Source organism: Engystomops pustulosus, chromosome 1, assembly GCF_040894005.1.
Source record: "Engystomops pustulosus chromosome 1, aEngPut4.maternal, whole genome shotgun sequence".
Lineage (NCBI taxonomy): Eukaryota > Metazoa > Chordata > Amphibia > Anura > Leptodactylidae > Engystomops > Engystomops pustulosus.
This window is the reverse complement of record NC_092411.1, coordinates 158,156,500-158,175,288: the sequence shown is the minus strand read 5'-3', so window position 1 is coordinate 158,175,288 and position 18,789 is coordinate 158,156,500. Positions and strand designations below refer to the sequence as shown.

The window sequence follows — 18,789 nt, the reverse complement described above, 5'->3', positions numbered from 1 at the left end:
TTTAGTTTTTAAAACCAAACGATGCTATCCTATTGCTATGGCTATTTTCTAGCCAAGTATTACAGCACACTACTATGCCAGATGAGATGACGCTGAGTTATGAAAAAAATAAACGTAAAATAAAAAAGGAAATGGCAGACTGTGCCTAATTGAAATACAACCCCGGGCCCTAATAAATTTTCCCACTTCGGTCTTTGCGATGGATATGTGCGTCACTAAAACACAGTGGTCGCAAGTCTGACTCCAAATTGCTCCCAATTTGATAGTAGATGCACTGCAGCAAGTACAGCCACCAGCAGATCAACCAGAAATCAAATATATATAACGCTACTGTAGGCGTAATTAAGACGTTTGTATTCTCCTATGGCTATTTTCTAGCCAAGTATTACAGCACACTACTATGCCAGATGAGATGACGCTGAGTTATGAAAAAAATAAACGTAAAATAAAAAGAAACTGGCAGACTGTGCCTAATTGAAATACAACCCCGGGCCCTAATAAATTTTCCCACTTCGGTCTTTGCGATGGATATGTGCGTCACTAAAACACAGTGGTCGCAAGTCTGACTCCAAATTGCTCCCAATTTGATAGTAGATGCACTGCAGCAAGTACAGCCACCAGCAGATCAACCAGAAATCAAATATATATAACGCTACTGTAGGCGTAATTAAGACGTTTGTATTCTCCTATGGCTATTTTCTAGCCAAGTATTACAGCACACTACTATGCCAGATGAGATGACGCTGAGTTATGAAAAAAATAAACGTAAAATAAAAAGAAACTGGCAGACTGTGCCTAATTGAAATACAACCCCGGGCCCTAATAAATTTTCCCACTTCGGTCTTTGCGATGGATATGTGCGTCACTAAAACACAGTGGTCGCAAGTCTGACTCCAAATTGCTCCCAATTTGATAGTAGATGCACTGCAGCAAGTACAGCCACCAGCAGATCAACCAGAAATCAAATATATATAACGCTACTGTAGGCGTAAGTAAGCCGTTTGTATTCTCCTATGGCTATTTTCTAGCCAAGTATTACAGCACACTACTATGCCAGATGAGATGACGCTGAGTTATGAAAAAAATAAACGTAAAATAAAAAGAAACTGGCAGACTGTGCCTAATTGAAATACAACCCCGGGCCCTAATAAATTTTCCCACTTCGGTCTTTGCGATGGATATGTGCGTCACTAAAACACAGTGGTCGCAAGTCTGACTCCAAATTGCTCCCAATTTGATAGTAGATGCACTGCAGCAAGTACAGCCACCAGCAGATCAACCAGAAATCAAATATATATAACGCTACTGTAGGCGTAATTAAGACGTTTGTATTCTCCTATGGCTATTTTCTAGCCAAGTATTACAGCACACTACTATGCCAGATGAGATGACGCTGAGTTATGAAAAAAATAAACGTAAAATAAAAAGAAACTGGCAGACTGTGCCTAATTCTACTCAAACCCCTAATAAATTTTCCCACTTTGGTGTTTGAGGTGGATATGTGTGTCACTAAGAGCTAAACACAACGGTAGCAAGTCCCCCTGCTAATTCCTCACAATATGGTACTAGCTGCAAATAAAAAAAAAAAATATATATAACGTTATTGTAGCCCTAAGAAGGGCTGTTGGGTTCTTTTAGAATCACTCCTGCCTAACAGTAAGCTAATAGAACACCCTAACGCTTTCCCTGAGCAGCAGCAGCTCTCTCCCTAGCGGCATCCAGACAGAGAATGATCCGAGCAGCGCGGGCAGCGGCTAGTCTATCCCAGGGTCACCTGATCTGGCCAGCCAACCACTGCTATCTACGTGTAAGGGTACCACGTCATGCTGGGTGGAGTGCAGAGTCTCCTGGCTTGTGATTGGCTCTGTTTCTGGCCGCCAAAAAGCAAAACGGCGGGAGCTGCCATTTTCTTGAGCGGGCGAAATACTCGTCCGAGCAACGAGCAGTTACGAGTACGCTAATGCTCGATCGAGCATCAAGCTCGGACGAGTATGTTCGCTCATCTCTACTCACCATGTGTGAACAGGTGTTGAATACTCACTGTTCCATGTGGTCTCAGACACTAGCTGAGAGGAAGTAGGCGGTCCCTATATGCAGTCTCCTGTTAATTTAAAAACACCTGGGTCAAATGGGGCGGAGTGCTGGTACCAGGAAAAACAAAATAAATGAAGGGATAGAATGTACAAAACCAACATGGGATATGCTACAAAGTGAACTTGCAAAAGCCTGTGTGCAAATAACTTCTGATCTTAAAGGGGATTTTCAGTCCATTGGATCCAGAATAGAGGCAATTGAAAGTAAAGTTGATGAAACTGGAACAAAGGTGAACCAGAATAGTGATCGTATCACTGATATATACGCCCAATTGGAAGAAGCGCAACTTAAAATAGAGGATCTTGAAAATAGATCTAGAAGGGGCAATTTTCGTATTAGGGGAGTCCCCGAAACCTACACAGATGCATCCAAGGTGGTCCAGGATTTATTTCAACTGCTAATTCCGGACTTAACGGACTCTTATTATGAAGTAGACAGAGCGCACAGAGCACTGACAGCGGCAAGGGCAGATGGCCTCCCAAGAGACATTGTAGTGAAACCCCACTATTTCTCAATAAAAGAAAAAGTGATGCTAGCAGCTCGAGATGTAGAATCTCTACAGTTGTATGACTCGGATATTCAAGTCTTTTCTGATCTAGCACCGCGCACTATCCAGAGGCGCAGATCACTTAAACCGCTGTTGAGGGTACTACAAGAAAAAGATGTCAAATAGAGATGGGCATTCCCTTTTCGTTTGATCTTCCACCACCAAAATAAGTCCTATGGCTTCGCCACCTTTCCGGAAGGAGAATACATGAATACATGTTGACTGACCCCTCCATGAGTGCTGAATTAACAGAAGTGATCAATACATACTTTAATGGAAAAGCAACAGACGAGACGTCCCAGGTGTCCTTTTGGGAATCTCATAAAATAGTAGTTAGAGGGAAACTAATGGAGATGGTTGCAAGATTTAAAAAACAAAAAGATGCCCTATTGAGAGAAAAAGAAAAAACGTATATAGATTTAATTCAAAGAAGTAAAGCGGACCCTAATACGGATATTAATATGGAAATAGAAATAGCAAGAACTGAACTGAACCTTTGCCTTACTGCTTCAGCGGAAAGGAGCCTGAGATGGTCTCAATTTCACTTCTTTTCTCAAGGTAATAAACCAGGGACGCTCTTAGCCAGAAACCTTAACCCTATACCTCGAACATATACAGTACCGAGGCTACGCCTTGCATCGGGAGAAATATCCCAGCATCCAAAAATAGTGACAACAGAATTTGCAAAGTTTTACTCTAAACTTTATGATAAAAGTAAAAAATTTGATGTCCTCAAAGCTGAGGAAATGTTTAGAAGCATCTCGATCCCTTCCTTGTCGGAAGCCCATAGGAATAAAATCGATAGCCCGATCACATCGCAGGAAGTGGAAGACGCAATCAAAGCCCTCAAACCCTCTAAGGCGCCAGGCCCAGATGGATTCTCGGGGTTGTATTTCAAAAAGTTTGGGACAATTCTGAAACCTCCATGGTGAGATACTATAATCAAGTGTTTGAAGGCTGGCTGCCGTTGCCAGAATCTTTACAAGCGACAATTTCTGTAATACCCAAACCCGACAGGGACCATTCCTTATGCCAAAATTTTAGACCCATATCATTAATTAATGTTTATCAAAATACTGACAAAGATTATGGCCCCCAGGATTAATTCATTTATAGCACATTATATTCACTTAGACCAAGTGGGCTTTATCCCTGGGCGGCAGGCTGGCGACCAAACACGTAGAGTAATCGATCTTATATCCTTGGCTAAATACGGGTGGGGAAAGAAGCCAATGAATAATACCATGTGCCTTTCACTGGATCTACATAAGGCCTTTGATTCTATAGATTGGGACTACTTACAGTTTATGCTAGGAAAATGGAGGTTTGGCGATAAGTTTTTAGGTTTACTTGATGTCCTATATTCCTCTCCATCCGCAAGGGTGAATGTGGCGGGATATCTTTCATCTCCTTTCCCGATATTGAAAGGTACAAGGCAGGGATGCCCCTTATCCCCCATACTCTTTATTCTCGCAATAGAACCTCTAGCTCACTTGATTAGATCAAATGTGGATGTGAAGGGGATAGTGGTTGATGGCGTGTCACATAAATGTGCGCTTTTCGCAGACGATATCCTGTTGACGTTATCTTCGCCACTCACCTCTCTTCCTAACTTATTTCAGATACTAAATAAGTTCTTGGATATGTCAGGTTTGAAAGTCAATCATGATAAATCTATGGCTCTAAATATTTCTGTTCCCCCGCCAATGGCTAAATTGTTGCAAATTTCAAGTTTCAATGGAGAGAGGATAAGCTTCCATATTTAGGCATGTTTTTGACCACTTCAATTGATACTTTATTATCAGCCAACTTTAAGCCACTGTTCCATATGTTGAGAAGGGACATGAATAGGTGGGCTAATTTGAATCTTTCATGGTTAGGTCGTATTTCAGCCATAAAGAAGACTCTACTACCGAAAATGCTTTACTGTTTTCAGACCGTTCCGATAGATATACCTATTGCTAGTCTAGAAGCGTTACAAAGAGATATAAACAAATTTATATGGGGACCAAGAAGAAGTAGAATATCGGCAAACACACTATATACCTCCAAGACACAAGGAGGTCTAGGGGCGGTTAACATAATTAAATATTATTATGCGTTTAGATTATCTTCTTTGGTGACCTTACATAAGAAAGAAGATTTACCTCACTGGACACAAATTGAACAGTCCACTTGCCCGCAGTTGTTAATAGATGCTTTGCCTTGGCTAAGACCCAAGGAGAGACCTTTGATCATGAGCCCACTCCTCTCTTCTATGCTATCACTATGGGATAGAGTCAAACATAGTTTTAGATTACAATCACCTCACAGCCCGGTTGCTAGATTATTGAATAACCCTAGATTTATCCCTGGCCAACAACCCCGTCAATTCAAATGGTGGACGGATAAAGGTTTATATCGCATAGGGGACTTTTATGATAGACTAGGCCTTAGATCCCTGGAGTATTACAAATCTAATTATGACATGCCAGAAATAGAAGTGTTCAGGTATCAACAGATACATCACTTACTTCTGAAGCTGAAAGACTCATGCCCTGATATCACAATACACCCGGTGTTTGAAGGTCTATGTTTGTCAAAGGCTGGAACCCCTCATACCCTTTCTGCCATTTATCAAATTCTTAATGACCAATCTGAGAAATTGGGATATATGTTAGCATGGGAAAAAGACTTAAGACTCTAAGAGAGTGGCAAGACATGGCGGAAAACATGTCAATAGGACACTAGTAGAAGCCAACTATAAAGTACTACTCCGCTGGTATATGGTACCAGCTCGTATAGCACAAGCAGTTCCTACCTATTCTCCGTTGTGTTTTAGAGGCTGTGGTAGTAGGGGTACTCACTTTCACATATGGTGGGAATGCCCCAAAATTCGGAGAGAGATTTGGAGGAGACTTTATAATAGGTTATACTCTATTACAATGATAAATCTGACATTATTTCCTAGCCAAGCATTATTGAATGAAAAAATACCGGGAATTCCAGCTTCGGCAAGGAGGTTTTTATCATTTTTTTTTTTTCTAGCAGCGAAAATTACAATTGCTACCTCTTGGAAGAAGGCCATGGTTCCCATGGACTTAATTAAAAAACACAAACTAATGTGGATAATGGTGAATGATAAGCTTTATTGTTCAGTACAAGACAAAATGACATTATTTAATGAAACATGGCAGATGTGGATTGCATACCAATCAAGAGTTTGACCCCATGAGGATCTCTCTGTTTTCGATAGGACCCCCCCGACCTTCCTATTTCCCCACTTTCCCTAGTGTTCTCTCCTCTTCCCTTCTGTCTTGTAATGAAAATAGCTGTTTACATAGAGTTATAATGGATCCAGCAGGTCTTTACGTTTTTATATGGCAACCTTGTCAGACTAGCCGTGGTGTGACTATTGAAATGTATGATGTTTTCATAAGATCCCCCCCCCTCCCCTTCCTTTTTTAGTTTCTGTACCCCTTCCAGAAATACATGAAAAAAACTTTAATAAAAATATTGTGAAACAAAACCAACATGGGGAGAGAAAAAAAAAAAAAAACACACGAACAAACTGGACCACACATCACACCATGATCTACTGCCGCTAGGCTACATTATATAACGAACTCGAGGTTCTTAGATACATTTTAATCAAATTGTATAAGCCCACCAACCACTTCACGGTGATCTCTTTATGGTGGGTCCCTACGCTACATAGCCCCCATGGCTCCGGGCCCCCACCAGCACCGCACCACAGAAGCGGGGGACTCCATGCAATACTGCACCATGTGAACAGGAAAAAAGGCTCACCTATGCCTGCCAGTATGGGTGCTGGGGGGCAACCGGGTCTTGGTCCCTGCCGGCGCTGTGCTGCGGTGGTGGTGGACGCCATGTGATGCCGCACATAATTAGCGTAGTGACCCACCATAAAGAGATCACCGTGAAGTGGTTGGTGGGCTTATACAATTTGATCAAAATGTAACTAAGAACCTCGAGTTCGTTATATAATGTAGCCTAGCGGCAGTAGATCATTGTGTGATGTGTGGTCCAGTTTTTTTTTTTCTCTCCCCATGTTGCAATTTATTATAGGTTTGTGTAGTTGGTACATGTTATGACCACTACAGCTTTATTTTCAGATATTGTTGTCTTAAAGGGGTTTTCCTACAAAGGCAAGTAAGGCCCTATGCAGGGCCTAACTTGCTGAACAGTGAAGGGGGGGAGGGGGGGGGGGGTCTCAGTGTGACGCTCAGCGATTTCCATCATCTCCATAGAGATTAATGGAGCAGAACGATCATGCGCGGCCGTCTGCTCCATTAGTCTTAGGACTGGCGAGATGTCAGTTGGACCTAGTTTTCGTGATCTGCAGGGGTCTCGGCACGGAGACTCCCACTGATCAGTAAGTTAGGCCCTATACACAGGATAGGGCCTAACTTGCCTTTGTGGGAAAACCCCTTTAACTGCCAAGAGACAGACTGGGGTTGAATCACAGCATTATGCAGACAAACAGTGACCATTCCATATATAGTGCAATATAAAAAAGGTTTTATTTAAAAAAGTCAATACAAAAAAAAATAATAAAATTTGGCTCATGAAGCAGACAGTGAATCAATGTAACACAAAATGTACAATTTCTCAGTACAGTAACATAATATAAAGTGACATTTCTGTAATATGTGCCTTTACAAAAAAAAAAAAAAAAAAAAAAAAAAAAAAAATCTCCCCTACAAATAAAGGCTCTGTTCCCATCTGCAGATCAGTCACTGGTGATTTTCACCAGGTGGCACAGGGTATCACAATGTAGATATTAACAAAGCCTTAAAATGTGATGGAATGTTTTCTTTAGTCCTTTCAATTATGATCCCATGCTAGAAAAAAAAAAAAAAAAAAAAAAAACACACAAACCCAACATAGAAACATTTGAGATCTTTAAGCTTTTAAGGCACTTTAGCACCAAAATATTTGTCAATTCACTTTAAATCTGTGACATTTCCCATTCAATAATACTGAAAAAAGGGTCACATTTCAATAAAGTACATCTGTGCTTCACATACAAAAGATACTGTAGTTTTCACCAGAAATCTCAACTGACTATACTCACAGGATTAGAAAGGTTTAAAAACAGAAAGTATGGCTTTTAAAGCTTTTTTTTTCCTTAAGATGTAATTATAGAAGATGCCAGCAGTGTAACAGGTTTTATACCATGCACTGCAGTGTACATCTATTACAGTAAACAGGTCTAGAGCAGCAATTGCCTGGCTGCAAGTAGTGACCCAATGGGGTCATAGCTCTCTTTGTATACAGCAACAAGATTTTAGTATAGTCTGATTGTCTTGGCTACAAAAAGCTAGATCATGTCTATTTTACAAAGTCCTGCATCATAACATGCAAATTTACCAGACTATAGAGAAATGCATCTCAGCCTGAATAAATGTATCACATGAAAATTCTTCAGCCCTTCAACATAAGGCACTGGTTTCTGGATAAAGGTTTATCTACTCGACAAACACCATCTTTATCATCTTGCACGGTACATCCAGGTAGAACCTTACATGCTCTCCTGGCCTTCAGTGACCAGAAAGTCATTAGTGGTTACTGGATCATCTCCAGCCTCAATCCTCATCAGGTTATGGACCCAGAGTCCCAACACCATTAAAGATAAAATGTCCACCATCTTTGTAGACAGAAGGGGGCACTTTCAGGCTCTGAGAGCTTCTGCTTTCAGCGCAACGTGGATACAATTCCATTTCTTGATCATCCTTTAACAAGTCATGCAACGAGGACGAATATCTGGAGTTGGGGGATTGGGATCAACCTGAAAAGTAAAAGAATTATTAAAATAGGTAATAGAATACCGAGGGTTTGCACTATAAATATTACCAGTGTACCACATATTGACTTCTGTATAACAAAGCCATTATGTATTGAAGTTGGAAGTACTAAAGAGTCAAAATGCAGTATTAGGAGCCTGACCTTCTGCAGAATGATGCATATCCAAGTGCAGATGAATTTATATATAACATGCAACAATGGCAGTGCATTCCAACTACTAGTTGGTGTTACAACAGCTGTAGCAGCCCCTACCCAGGAGCAGGGGGGGCCCCACGATGGACCGGCAAAGTATCATATGTTAACATAATTATGTCCCTGCTGCCAGGAGGCCAGAAACGCGATATAAGGAGCGGCCTCCAGGCCGGACAGCCGGATTATAATTTGTTTTATAATCATTAACAAATTATAATTCGTCTGTCCATCCTGGCCCGTCCCCCTACCTCTTGAATGTTGCTGTCCAGCCCTGCCCACTTCACGCGTGGCCTGCCCACACTCTCCTATGCAGTCCTCCTAACACTTGCTTATGTTGTATACACTGGATGCGTGTGTGTGTGTTGTATACACTGGATGCATGTGCATACATGTTGTAAATTTGATGTGTATACACTTGTGTGTATAAATGTCTGAATGTGTAGACACGTGTATGAGTGTAAAAATGATTATCTAAGTGTGTGTATAAATATGTATGTATTTTTAAGGGGAAGGGAGCCCTCTTCAAAGGTCTGCTATGGTGCCCAGCCTCTGCTGGTTATACCCCTAGATATATGCTGGAAGACTTTCACATAGTGGAATTTGCAAGTATAGCTTGAGGCAAACACTTACCTCTGAGTAGAGAGGTGGAGGCCTGTTTCTAAACTCCTGGATATAGGCATAAAACGGCCCTTCCAGAATGCAGCCCATACTAGCATGTCGTGGAGGGGCTAGGCGGTTTTGCACTTCCTCTTCTGACACAATGGATGAATATTCTGGGGGAGCTTTAATAAAAGACAAAAGAAATTAAGTATAGAAAGAAAAAAAAAATATTCCTGCCACCCCCCAGTCAGCTTCACAGCAAGTTTAGATACTTACGTTCTGGTTGCTCTGGTGCGGTCATATACCGCCAGTCCAGATTAACACTGTACTGACTACCCACACTGGAAGTTCGACTTCCAAACGGATGGAGTGGAATGGTTCCAATCACCAATGGCAGCTCTAAGAGCAATTTTGATGAACCAGGGATTTCTACACAAACCTAAAACAGATTAAAAAAAAAAAATAATAATAATAAGTTAAATGAGAAGCTAATTTTAATCTTCTAAAATGCACCTACAGGCAGTCCCCCGGGTTACATACAAGATAGTGTCCATAGATTTGTTCTTAAGTTGAATTTGTATGCAAGTTGAAACTGTAAATTGCATAATTGTTGATGCAGACAATTTTTTTTTTTACCCCAGTGTCAATTGTAGTTTCAAAATTATTTGCTGCAATGGGATCAAGGATTATCAATAAAGCTTCATTGCAGACACCTTACAGCTGAGCATTGCAGCCTGGGAGTAGAGTAAAATAAAGTATCCAGAGAGCTTCAGAGGTCACAGTGGGCAGAGGGGTCCATCTTTAACTATGGGCCGCCTGCAAGTCGGGTGTTCTTAAGTAGGGGAACGTCTGTATTTGATTAAATCTTAAAACACTATACTGTTATGCAGTCAGGAGGAAACATTACCTTCAGCACATATTCGACTCTGATAATTCGACACTGTATAATGGAAGGTCCAAGTGGAGGGATTTTCAGAGCTCTTCCATGCCAGGTCTCCCTCTTTCCTGCAGGTACTGCATCTCCATTTAAAGTAGCTACTACAGATTTCTTCTGTTTCAAGGTACCACGAGCAATAAAGGTCTGACTCTGGATTATGGCAGCTTTAGGCGTAATGGTTCGACTGGTACAATTGTCGATCTCTGCAAAAATCGGGATCACTTCACCTGAAGATAAAGGAAGGGGGTAAATTAATTTAAAGTTATAAACAGTCTGTACAATAAGGGTTAATTGAGGTTGTGAGTGCAGGGTACAGATTCATGGTCAGTTTTCCACAAGGAACATTCCTAGCTTAATAAGTACTAAATAATAAGTATCAGCCTGAAAACCCACTAGAATGGAGTTAAATTTTAATGTCACCACTACAAGCGTTTTCCTAACGGACAATCCCTTAAAATTCAGCTTCATTGGTTACATAACTAAGTGTATATTCAAACACACAGGATTCGTTCAAGTTATTGGAGCCCTAACAAGCAGTGGAAATCCCTTCTATCCAGAACACATAATGGCTTTAATTTTCAGGAGAAAAAAAAAAAAAAAATGTACGAGAGAAAATAATACAAATAAGGATCTCTACTGACCTGGAGTATATCCTTTCCTGTCAATCTTGGCAGTGACTGAGACTTGCCCCAAATTGCAGTACCAGGCATGTGCAATCTTCTCTTTAGTGCCAGCCTGAGGAGCCTAAAGGAAGGTGAACATCGGTTTAGCATTTACACTTATGAAGAGTCCACAACACATCAGACCTAGGACTAGAGTTATACAACTGAGCTTTATGTGGATCACATTACTGTAGAAGGACAACCCATAATGTATCACAAAGTGTTCTCTTACCAGGAGGTCTGGAGTGTTGATATCAATAGGTTCAATCACAGTGAATTCCTTCTTAGCTTTTTTGACTGTTGACCATGGACGGTGCAGTTTTGCCTTCACCCAGTAACGAACACATCCGTGTTTACCTTCAAAGGAGGTCACCAAGTTCCTGTAAGACATGGCCAAGATATCAAATTAGTAGAAGTACGTTGACGATAGCGAGACGTGTGTAGCTGCCAAAAACTGCAAAACAGGAGTTCAGTTACTGATGTAGTCTGCAATGTTTAAGGAACTGGCATGTTCTTGTTTGCCAATTTACCAGGTTAAGGCTTGTTCCTAGAACACTATTAGAGAAGGACAGCTTTCCTTGTAACTCCCATAAATACATACACAAACTATAAAGAATAACAAATAAAAGGCACATTACTTCCTGATGCTTCTTTACTATCAAAAAGCATCTTCCTAGCCTCTAACCATATAGTGGAAATCCTGCCAATGTCACAATTAATTTTATAACATCTCTGCAACTACCAGGGTGCCAATTCAATCTGCTTGAGATAACAAGTAACAAGTGCCCAGTCGAAACGGCAGCTGATTGATAAAGTTCAAACTTACTCAGGCAGCTGAAAGGTGAAGGGAAACTCGTGCCTTCCTGCAGGTAGAACATTTATGGTGCCGTTATCTGCAAGGAAAAAGAAAGAAAACTAAGCACTTGTGAGGAAGCCTTTGCAGCATTTCCTGCCACATGCAGACGTGACTTCCTGTTTAAAGGGATAGTAAATGCTGCCTTTAAATTTGTGGTAAGTCACATGATTGGGCTTTAAATGCTTCAGTGTGTTATGTGACAGGAACAATAACCCTGCACACAAGTCATCAGTGCTCCCACATAGGTGGCAGTACAGCTGGCATCAGAACAAGGGTGAATAAATCAGGTGATATCTTTCTGAAGCTAACTGAATATATATGATAGTGAGCTTTCGACAGTAGTAGTTTTCTTTGTCAGACATGATGTTATGCATGAAACTTCTGACGAGGAGACCTAGTATTCTCCAAAGCTCACCATCAGATATACTCGGTTAGCCTCAAGAAGGTATCACCTGAATTCTCTACTCTTCTTCTGATCTTCATGGATAACACAGTACAAAACTGCACAGCTAGTATCAGAAAACGAATCCCCCATAACACTTCATGTGCCCGCAAAGTCCAGGGCATGGAGGAGCTGTAGATCTCATTCACACAAAGGTATACAAGTTTTTCTAGCAGTTCCATCAGGTGAACATGAGACACTCTGAAGTCAGGAGCGGTTGCCAACAGAGAACAGCAGCCTGCATGAGCACAATATAGCAGTCGCCCTAGATGTTGGTTGATGCCCGGCACAGGCTGGGAGCATCCCAGGACACAGAGGCTGCCCTCACCTGTCTGCAGTAAGGTCTCCCTCAGGTTCATGTATTCCACCTCATCGCTGTAGTTCTGGGTGTACGCGGTGCTGGAGCCGGCGCTGCGGGACTCGGTCCAGTGCACCTTAGCATAGCCTCCTGCGTGCAGCTTCACAGACTCCACCTTGGCGTCACCGAGCAGCTCCAGGAGCACCTTCCCGGACACCGTGTCCCCGCTGCTGAACACGGGAGGAGCATCCTCCTCTGAGCAGTCAAGGACCACCTGGAACTTCTTCACCTTGTCAAAGATCATACTGCCGGCCACTAGACTGCACACGCTGCCTTCTCTACTCTCCGCAGCTGCCCAACAACTTGTACTTAAACCGAGAACACAGGGGGCGGGCCCAGAAGGGATCAACAACACAATTCCGGCCAATGGGAGCTTCCGGGGGGCGGGCCTCAGCGGCAGACTAGGCGGGGTCAAAGGGTGAACGCCCGATTTCAAGGAGGGAGCTCGAAGTTTTCTTGTGCAAAACAAGTACACACCCGGCTGCCTAACAGTGTACACAATACAACAAGTACACACCCGGCTGCCTAACAGTGTACACAATACTGCCCCATCTCCACCACCTACACTGTCAGCAGTGAAGGGTTAATCCACTAGGAAGTCATCATTCCTTAATAATTCGTGGAAACAGCAAATCTTGCAGTTCTAGCCAGATGGTTTTCCTAGAACTCAGAAAGTAAACAGTTTGTGGGCAGCTTATTCCCACATGTGGGGGCAATGAGAGGATATTTACACCCTGCAGATTGCAATCCAGACATACAGGGGACTTATTCTCATGAATGTGCAGTCATCTCTTAAACACATGGTATGCCAGCAATGTAAACACCCTGTATGCAGGCTCTTCTACCTTGCTAGGCATATAGGGCCACGTTTATTAAAGCCTTTGTTGCAGGTTTTCTGTCGGACCTTGCACAAGAAAGGACAAGCAAACTGCCTGAACATGTATTTAAGGACTGCACTACGCCCGCCGCGACACATTTCTGCACATTTCTGCTGCAGAGTCGGAGTTGCCGGAGAAGTGCAGGGGGCTGAAGAATCTCAATTCATCTGGAGCACGCTTCACGTAGTGCAGTTTGCACTACTTCTGATAAATGTAGGCCAACGTCTGCCAGATTTAAGGCCGGTGACACGCTGCATTTTTTTCCGCATTCAAACACATTGAAAATGGGTGCTTTTTTTAAAGGTTTGCTTGTGTTTGCATTTTCAAAAATGCAATGTTTGATGTGCTTTATTTAAATACATCTGTGTCTTTTGGAATTTGTAACAATGCACTGCTCTAGCTCTCCCTGCTTAGCTTTAAGCAAGATGCGTTTCGCGCCCGACCCGGGATCTTTCTCAGTTACATCTTCATGTAAATGAGGAAGAGCCCGGTTCGGGCTCGAAACGCGTCTTGCTTAAAAGGTAATAAAACCCTAATAAACCCTTATATAAGACAAAAGGTTCGTGTTCTGAGTACCTGGAGCCGAAAATACCCTGGAGACAGCTTACCTACCCATGACACACGCTCCTCAGATTATCCATCATCACGGCGACCAGGAAGGCTGCCGGACTCGCTAAAGAGTTTTCACCCATGTTTGTGATCGTGTTGTACCAATTGTACAACAAGAGAAGGTGAGCACAACGAATTGTTATGTAAACTAGAGATATCTTTTTATCACAGGTTTTCACACAGGTCGCACCCACTCTTCTCTTCCTATCTCTTCTTCTTTTTGAGCCTCATTATAAACCAGGGACACTCATTCATAGAACCAGGCACTGTGACTGTGGTAATATTCTTATATTTGTTATCCATGGACTCCTTCCTTTTAAAATAAAATGCTAAAATTATGCAGAGCCAGATGGGCTCTGGGGGAGTTTCCAGAGCCCTTCCATGCTGTAGCTTCACATGCTGTTACATTGTGCAGAGCACTTCCCTCTCCCACTGTGTTCTAAAACAGTGATAGATTACAGCAGCCTGGGCTGGGGGCACTGTAACAGCATGTGAACCCAGAACAAGGAGGGGCTCTGGTAATGCCTTCCCCTAGAGCATTTCTGGCTCATTAGCATAATTCTAAAAGTCGATTTTGGAAGGAAGGAGGCCATGGATAACAAATATAGGAATATTACCATAGTCAAAAGTGCCTGGATCTAGGGCGAAGTCTTTAAAAGTTTATCCATGCTTGATTTTGATGGTATTTTTTTTAAATAGTATTGAAACAGGTAATTGAAGACTGATTGGAAAAAGATCTTGATGTTAGAGGAAATGGCAAGCACAGAACAATGTCCAACCAGCGCATACTGCTTTCATACATATAATTGATAAGCATCTATGCCCATAAAAACTGGCTGAATAAATTCTGAGAAGTTCTGGGTAGTACCCAGTGTGTGCCACGTACCATACATAACATACATGAACTTTGCAGGCGTCTTACTTTGAAATGGGTCCATTATCGTGATAATTAGTGATTGATTTCTCTGCACTAAATTATACACTTAAATACCTTCAGGTCTCCACCCAAACCACATTGTGACATATTACATACTGGTGTCACAAACTCCATAGGAAAGCCGATAGGTGTCTGATCTCTGCAGGTTCCACTGATACGGTCACCATTTGCCTTGTGCTCCAAATTTGAATGAAGTACCAGTTGTGGATGCTCAGTGGCACTGTATTCACAACCGTAGGATAGCGGAGTGCTATAAATTGCTCCATTTAAATGGGGTACAAAGAATCACTATTCTCGTAATGGTTGGTGGAACCTCCCCAATGGTGTAACATCTGGTAATCAGACACTTACCACCTGTTGTGTAGATGGTCATGAGAAATGATTGAAGAACATCCACTTTACACGTCCACAGTTTATACAATTTCAACTGTCAAAAAGGACAAGGGCCATGTAATAACTTCCGAAACTGGAATAGTGTAAGATGTTTCAATTGATCATAAATGCCTTCAGGTTCTAGGCAGCATTTCCTTGAAATTCTATATATAGCCATACAGACAATGACACACTATGTTACACTCTAATTGAAGATATGCCAATTAATGACTCATATTTCAGGTAAGTATGGTTGAGTAATTACGCTAGCTTTTTTGATGTGTACGGTTAACCTAAAAATTTTTTTAGCACATTCCGTAACATGCACATCAGTCGAAAGTATTACGTCTATACCATTTCCATTCTGTAAATCCCCAAATGTTGGCACCTAGCATGGGAATTCAGTAGTAATGGTTACATTGCCTGTTATACTGCAAAATGTAGTAGTATCCTGTGAAGAACTACAGAGACATTATACCGCCAACTGATACTTTTTCTTTACAATCATTGCATTCCAGTCACCTACCGTGAAAAGAATACAGTATTTTTACACTGTTTTTTGCTGCTAAAGAGGCACTACAGGTCTTGTTTACAGGGGGTGTTTAATTTTTTCATTGACAATAATTGACATTTATTGTTGAAAAAAAATTCGATATTTAATTAAAATACAATATAAAATAATAAAAATTTTGAATTCCATCAAGAAAATCTTGTGACTCTAATGTCTACGTCCAACAATCTATGATACATTTAATGATTCTGCCAATAATGAAGAAAAAGGTGTATTTTTTAAAATTTAAAATACATTGACCCGAATCTCTCAATGCAATAGCACTTTCCTTCAATGAGCACTTCTTGTCCAGGTAGCTGCTCGGGGCGCATTTGTCAGTGTTTTATCCCATGTCACAACCTCTTACATTATCTAAATGATGTACCAATGCTAATGTACGGTGTGTGTGTGTGTGTGTGTGTGTGTGTGTGTGTGTGTGTGTGTGTGTGTGTGTGTGTGTGTGTGTGTGTGTGTGTGTGTGTGTGTGTGTGTGTGTGTGTGTGTGTGTGTGTGGGGGGGGATCTGTAGCAATGATTGGCGCTAGGTCTTATTTTCAGGGGGAAGGCCTTATTTTCAGGTTAACTGGGTATTAAAAAATACATTAGCAAACATCTTGCCATTAGAAACCAGTATCACCATCTGTACAGAATGCATAATTGTATGCATTCTGCACGTAAAATAAATTCACAATGGCAATAGAATGTGTGACTGGTACAGGTCCAATGCAGTTATGCTGATGAGAATAGATCATCAATATCCAAAAATAACAAAAAAACACACACACAGCTTAGGCCATATCATTCTCATTAAGTGGGTTCTATTGCCTGGATTCGTACTGAACACACAAAGCAAATCATTTGCAAGCCATTTTGGCAGTTTGTATATAGAGTATGTAGAAAATAAAATGTGTAGTGTAGATACTGCTATGTTTTGAAGATTTCCTGATAAATCAATGTTTTAACTTTTCCATCACTATCATACTTCTCTTTGCTGGGCTGCTGGACACCAAAGTCGTTTCTAGTGTACATACATATGTATATATAATGCTATTGCATTTGAATAAGTCTGTCATTTAGTTTCACTGTAAAAACACTTTTTTTCTCCTGTAGCATCAAAATAACATTTCATGTCAATGGAAACAGCCAACTAAAACAGGTTGGTTATGCAAATATGTGTCTAACAAAACTGTGTAAGGAATGACAAACCGAGTCACAGTGTCTCTCTAAACAGATAACGTCTTCAAGTGGTTCATAACATCAACAATTTGTTCCATTATACTGCTTTCATTCCGATCTTTGTCTTACGAGACCTTATCCCACATTGTAATTAATTATGTTCTCATAGGTTGTAATATAGGAGGTTTTATAAAGTGTTTTATAATATGGTTAATTATATAATATGTGACTGAAGTAAAAAAATTGGCAACAGTTCCAAGCTGTTGGGTAGCCTATAGAAGGAAAGCTATATAATAAGACTACTTTAGATGTAGAGAGCTTAAAAGGGGAATTCCCACGCAGATTTCTTAAAGGGGTATTCCGGGAATATGAACGTCTGACACAAAAGCCCATGATGATATAAATAAATAAATACAACAATACTCAATGTCATTAGTAACAAAACGGAGCTTAAATAATTTGATTTTATGATTTACAAAATTTATGGCCTCTCTAAAGTAGGTGGAGTTATCACTAAGATGGCCGCCACTGGAAACTACAAGTTCCATGATCCTTTAGTTCTCAGTAACTCCTCCTCCCTCTTATGCTCTGCTCCCAGTGATGATATAACAGACTCCCCTGCTCTGTTACCATAGTAATGATGTGTAACTGGCATCACCACAACACTGGCCATACTGAATGCACTGCAACCAACCGACTACAGCCAAGCGTAGTGGTGATCACATGACCTGCCCAGGCAGGTACAGGACATGATGTGGACATGTGACCAGCAGCCATCTTCTGTCCTGCAACGGACCGTGCGGAGGAAATTAATGGACTGATTAAAGGGCCAGTAGCATTTTAATTCTTCATTACAGTCTATGTCACCAGCATTTTCTGCTAAGGGGAGCAAAATTTTAAATAACAACTAATTACATATTAGCTTATATTTTGAGTGCCCACTTGTATATGAATTATGCTGATTCCTGGAATACCCCTTTAAATATACTCAGGATAACAAAAGAACACATTCTTTAATTCACAATTAACAAAGATATATCATTTCACAGATATAATTCCAACACGTCTATCTATCAGTCCTACAATTTTGGTTGCTTCTGGATCTGACCACAAATCTTCTGACTATGGTCGGGCAGGGCAGATTCTTCTCATGAATACCTTCTCCTGTCTGCACATTGCAGTGCTCTCTGCCGCTCCCCCTGGATTGCAAAAGGAGCTCACACACAGACACTTCCTGCTGGCAAGCACCAGCGTGCATAGGCTTACTCTGCAAGCTACAGGCAAGATAAAGGTCTTTATAGCAGGTGAAGGAGGCATATAACAGAGCTGATGGTGTGTTAAAAAGATAAAGTATAGCTGACAGTGTGTTATAGGTGGGTTAGCAGGGTGTCATTGTGTGTTACAGCAATCTCACGGATCGCATCATCTCTCATCTCTGATCTGTCTTAAATTTCTTTTTCCATGTGTTAGATACTAGTGAATGTTCAGAAGCCAAATGAAAGTGTAGATAAACCTGGACCCTGAAAATATAAGCACATTGTCAGCACACAGGGATCATAATGTGTCTGCTTAGAGAGTTCCTGCTTACACTCTTTGATTTTACATTTACCATCACTGAGCTAAAAACATCAAGTAAAAAAGACTTTTAAAAAGACTGTTGTTAAAGGAGTTGTCCACTTCTTTCTTAGGAAGGTCCCAAAGTGCAAGCTGATCTCAAAGGTCATCCATGAATTAGCTATAGGAAATTGTGCCAGATCCTCCACAACAAGGAA

At 41.2% G+C, this 18,789-nt stretch overlaps 1 protein-coding gene across 2 annotated transcripts in view; it reads right to left on the bottom strand.

The window, feature by feature from the left end:
• Window positions 1-7,142: 7,142 nt before the first annotated feature.
• ARRDC2 (arrestin domain containing 2) overlaps window positions 7,143-18,789 on the bottom strand; it is a 40,072-nt gene continuing 28,425 nt past the window's right edge. Inside the window, exons 1-8 of one of the 2 annotated variants that reach the window (XM_072112854.1) lie at window positions 12,467-12,797; window positions 11,667-11,733; window positions 11,073-11,220; window positions 10,820-10,922; window positions 10,149-10,405; window positions 9,518-9,680; window positions 9,272-9,423; window positions 7,143-8,432 (exon numbers count right to left, since the gene is read on the bottom strand). In XM_072112854.1, the coding sequence (XP_071968955.1) occupies window positions 8,379-8,432; window positions 9,272-9,423; window positions 9,518-9,680; window positions 10,149-10,405; window positions 10,820-10,922; window positions 11,073-11,220; window positions 11,667-11,733; window positions 12,467-12,740 (1,218 nt within the window). In that variant the 5' untranslated portion in view covers window positions 12,741-12,797 and the 3' untranslated portion in view covers window positions 7,143-8,378. Of the gene's footprint in view, window positions 8,433-9,271; window positions 9,424-9,517; window positions 9,681-10,148; window positions 10,406-10,819; window positions 10,923-11,072; window positions 11,221-11,666; window positions 11,734-12,466; window positions 12,798-18,789 lie in introns of those variants that run through there. The other variant, XM_072112862.1, reaches the window with a different exon arrangement.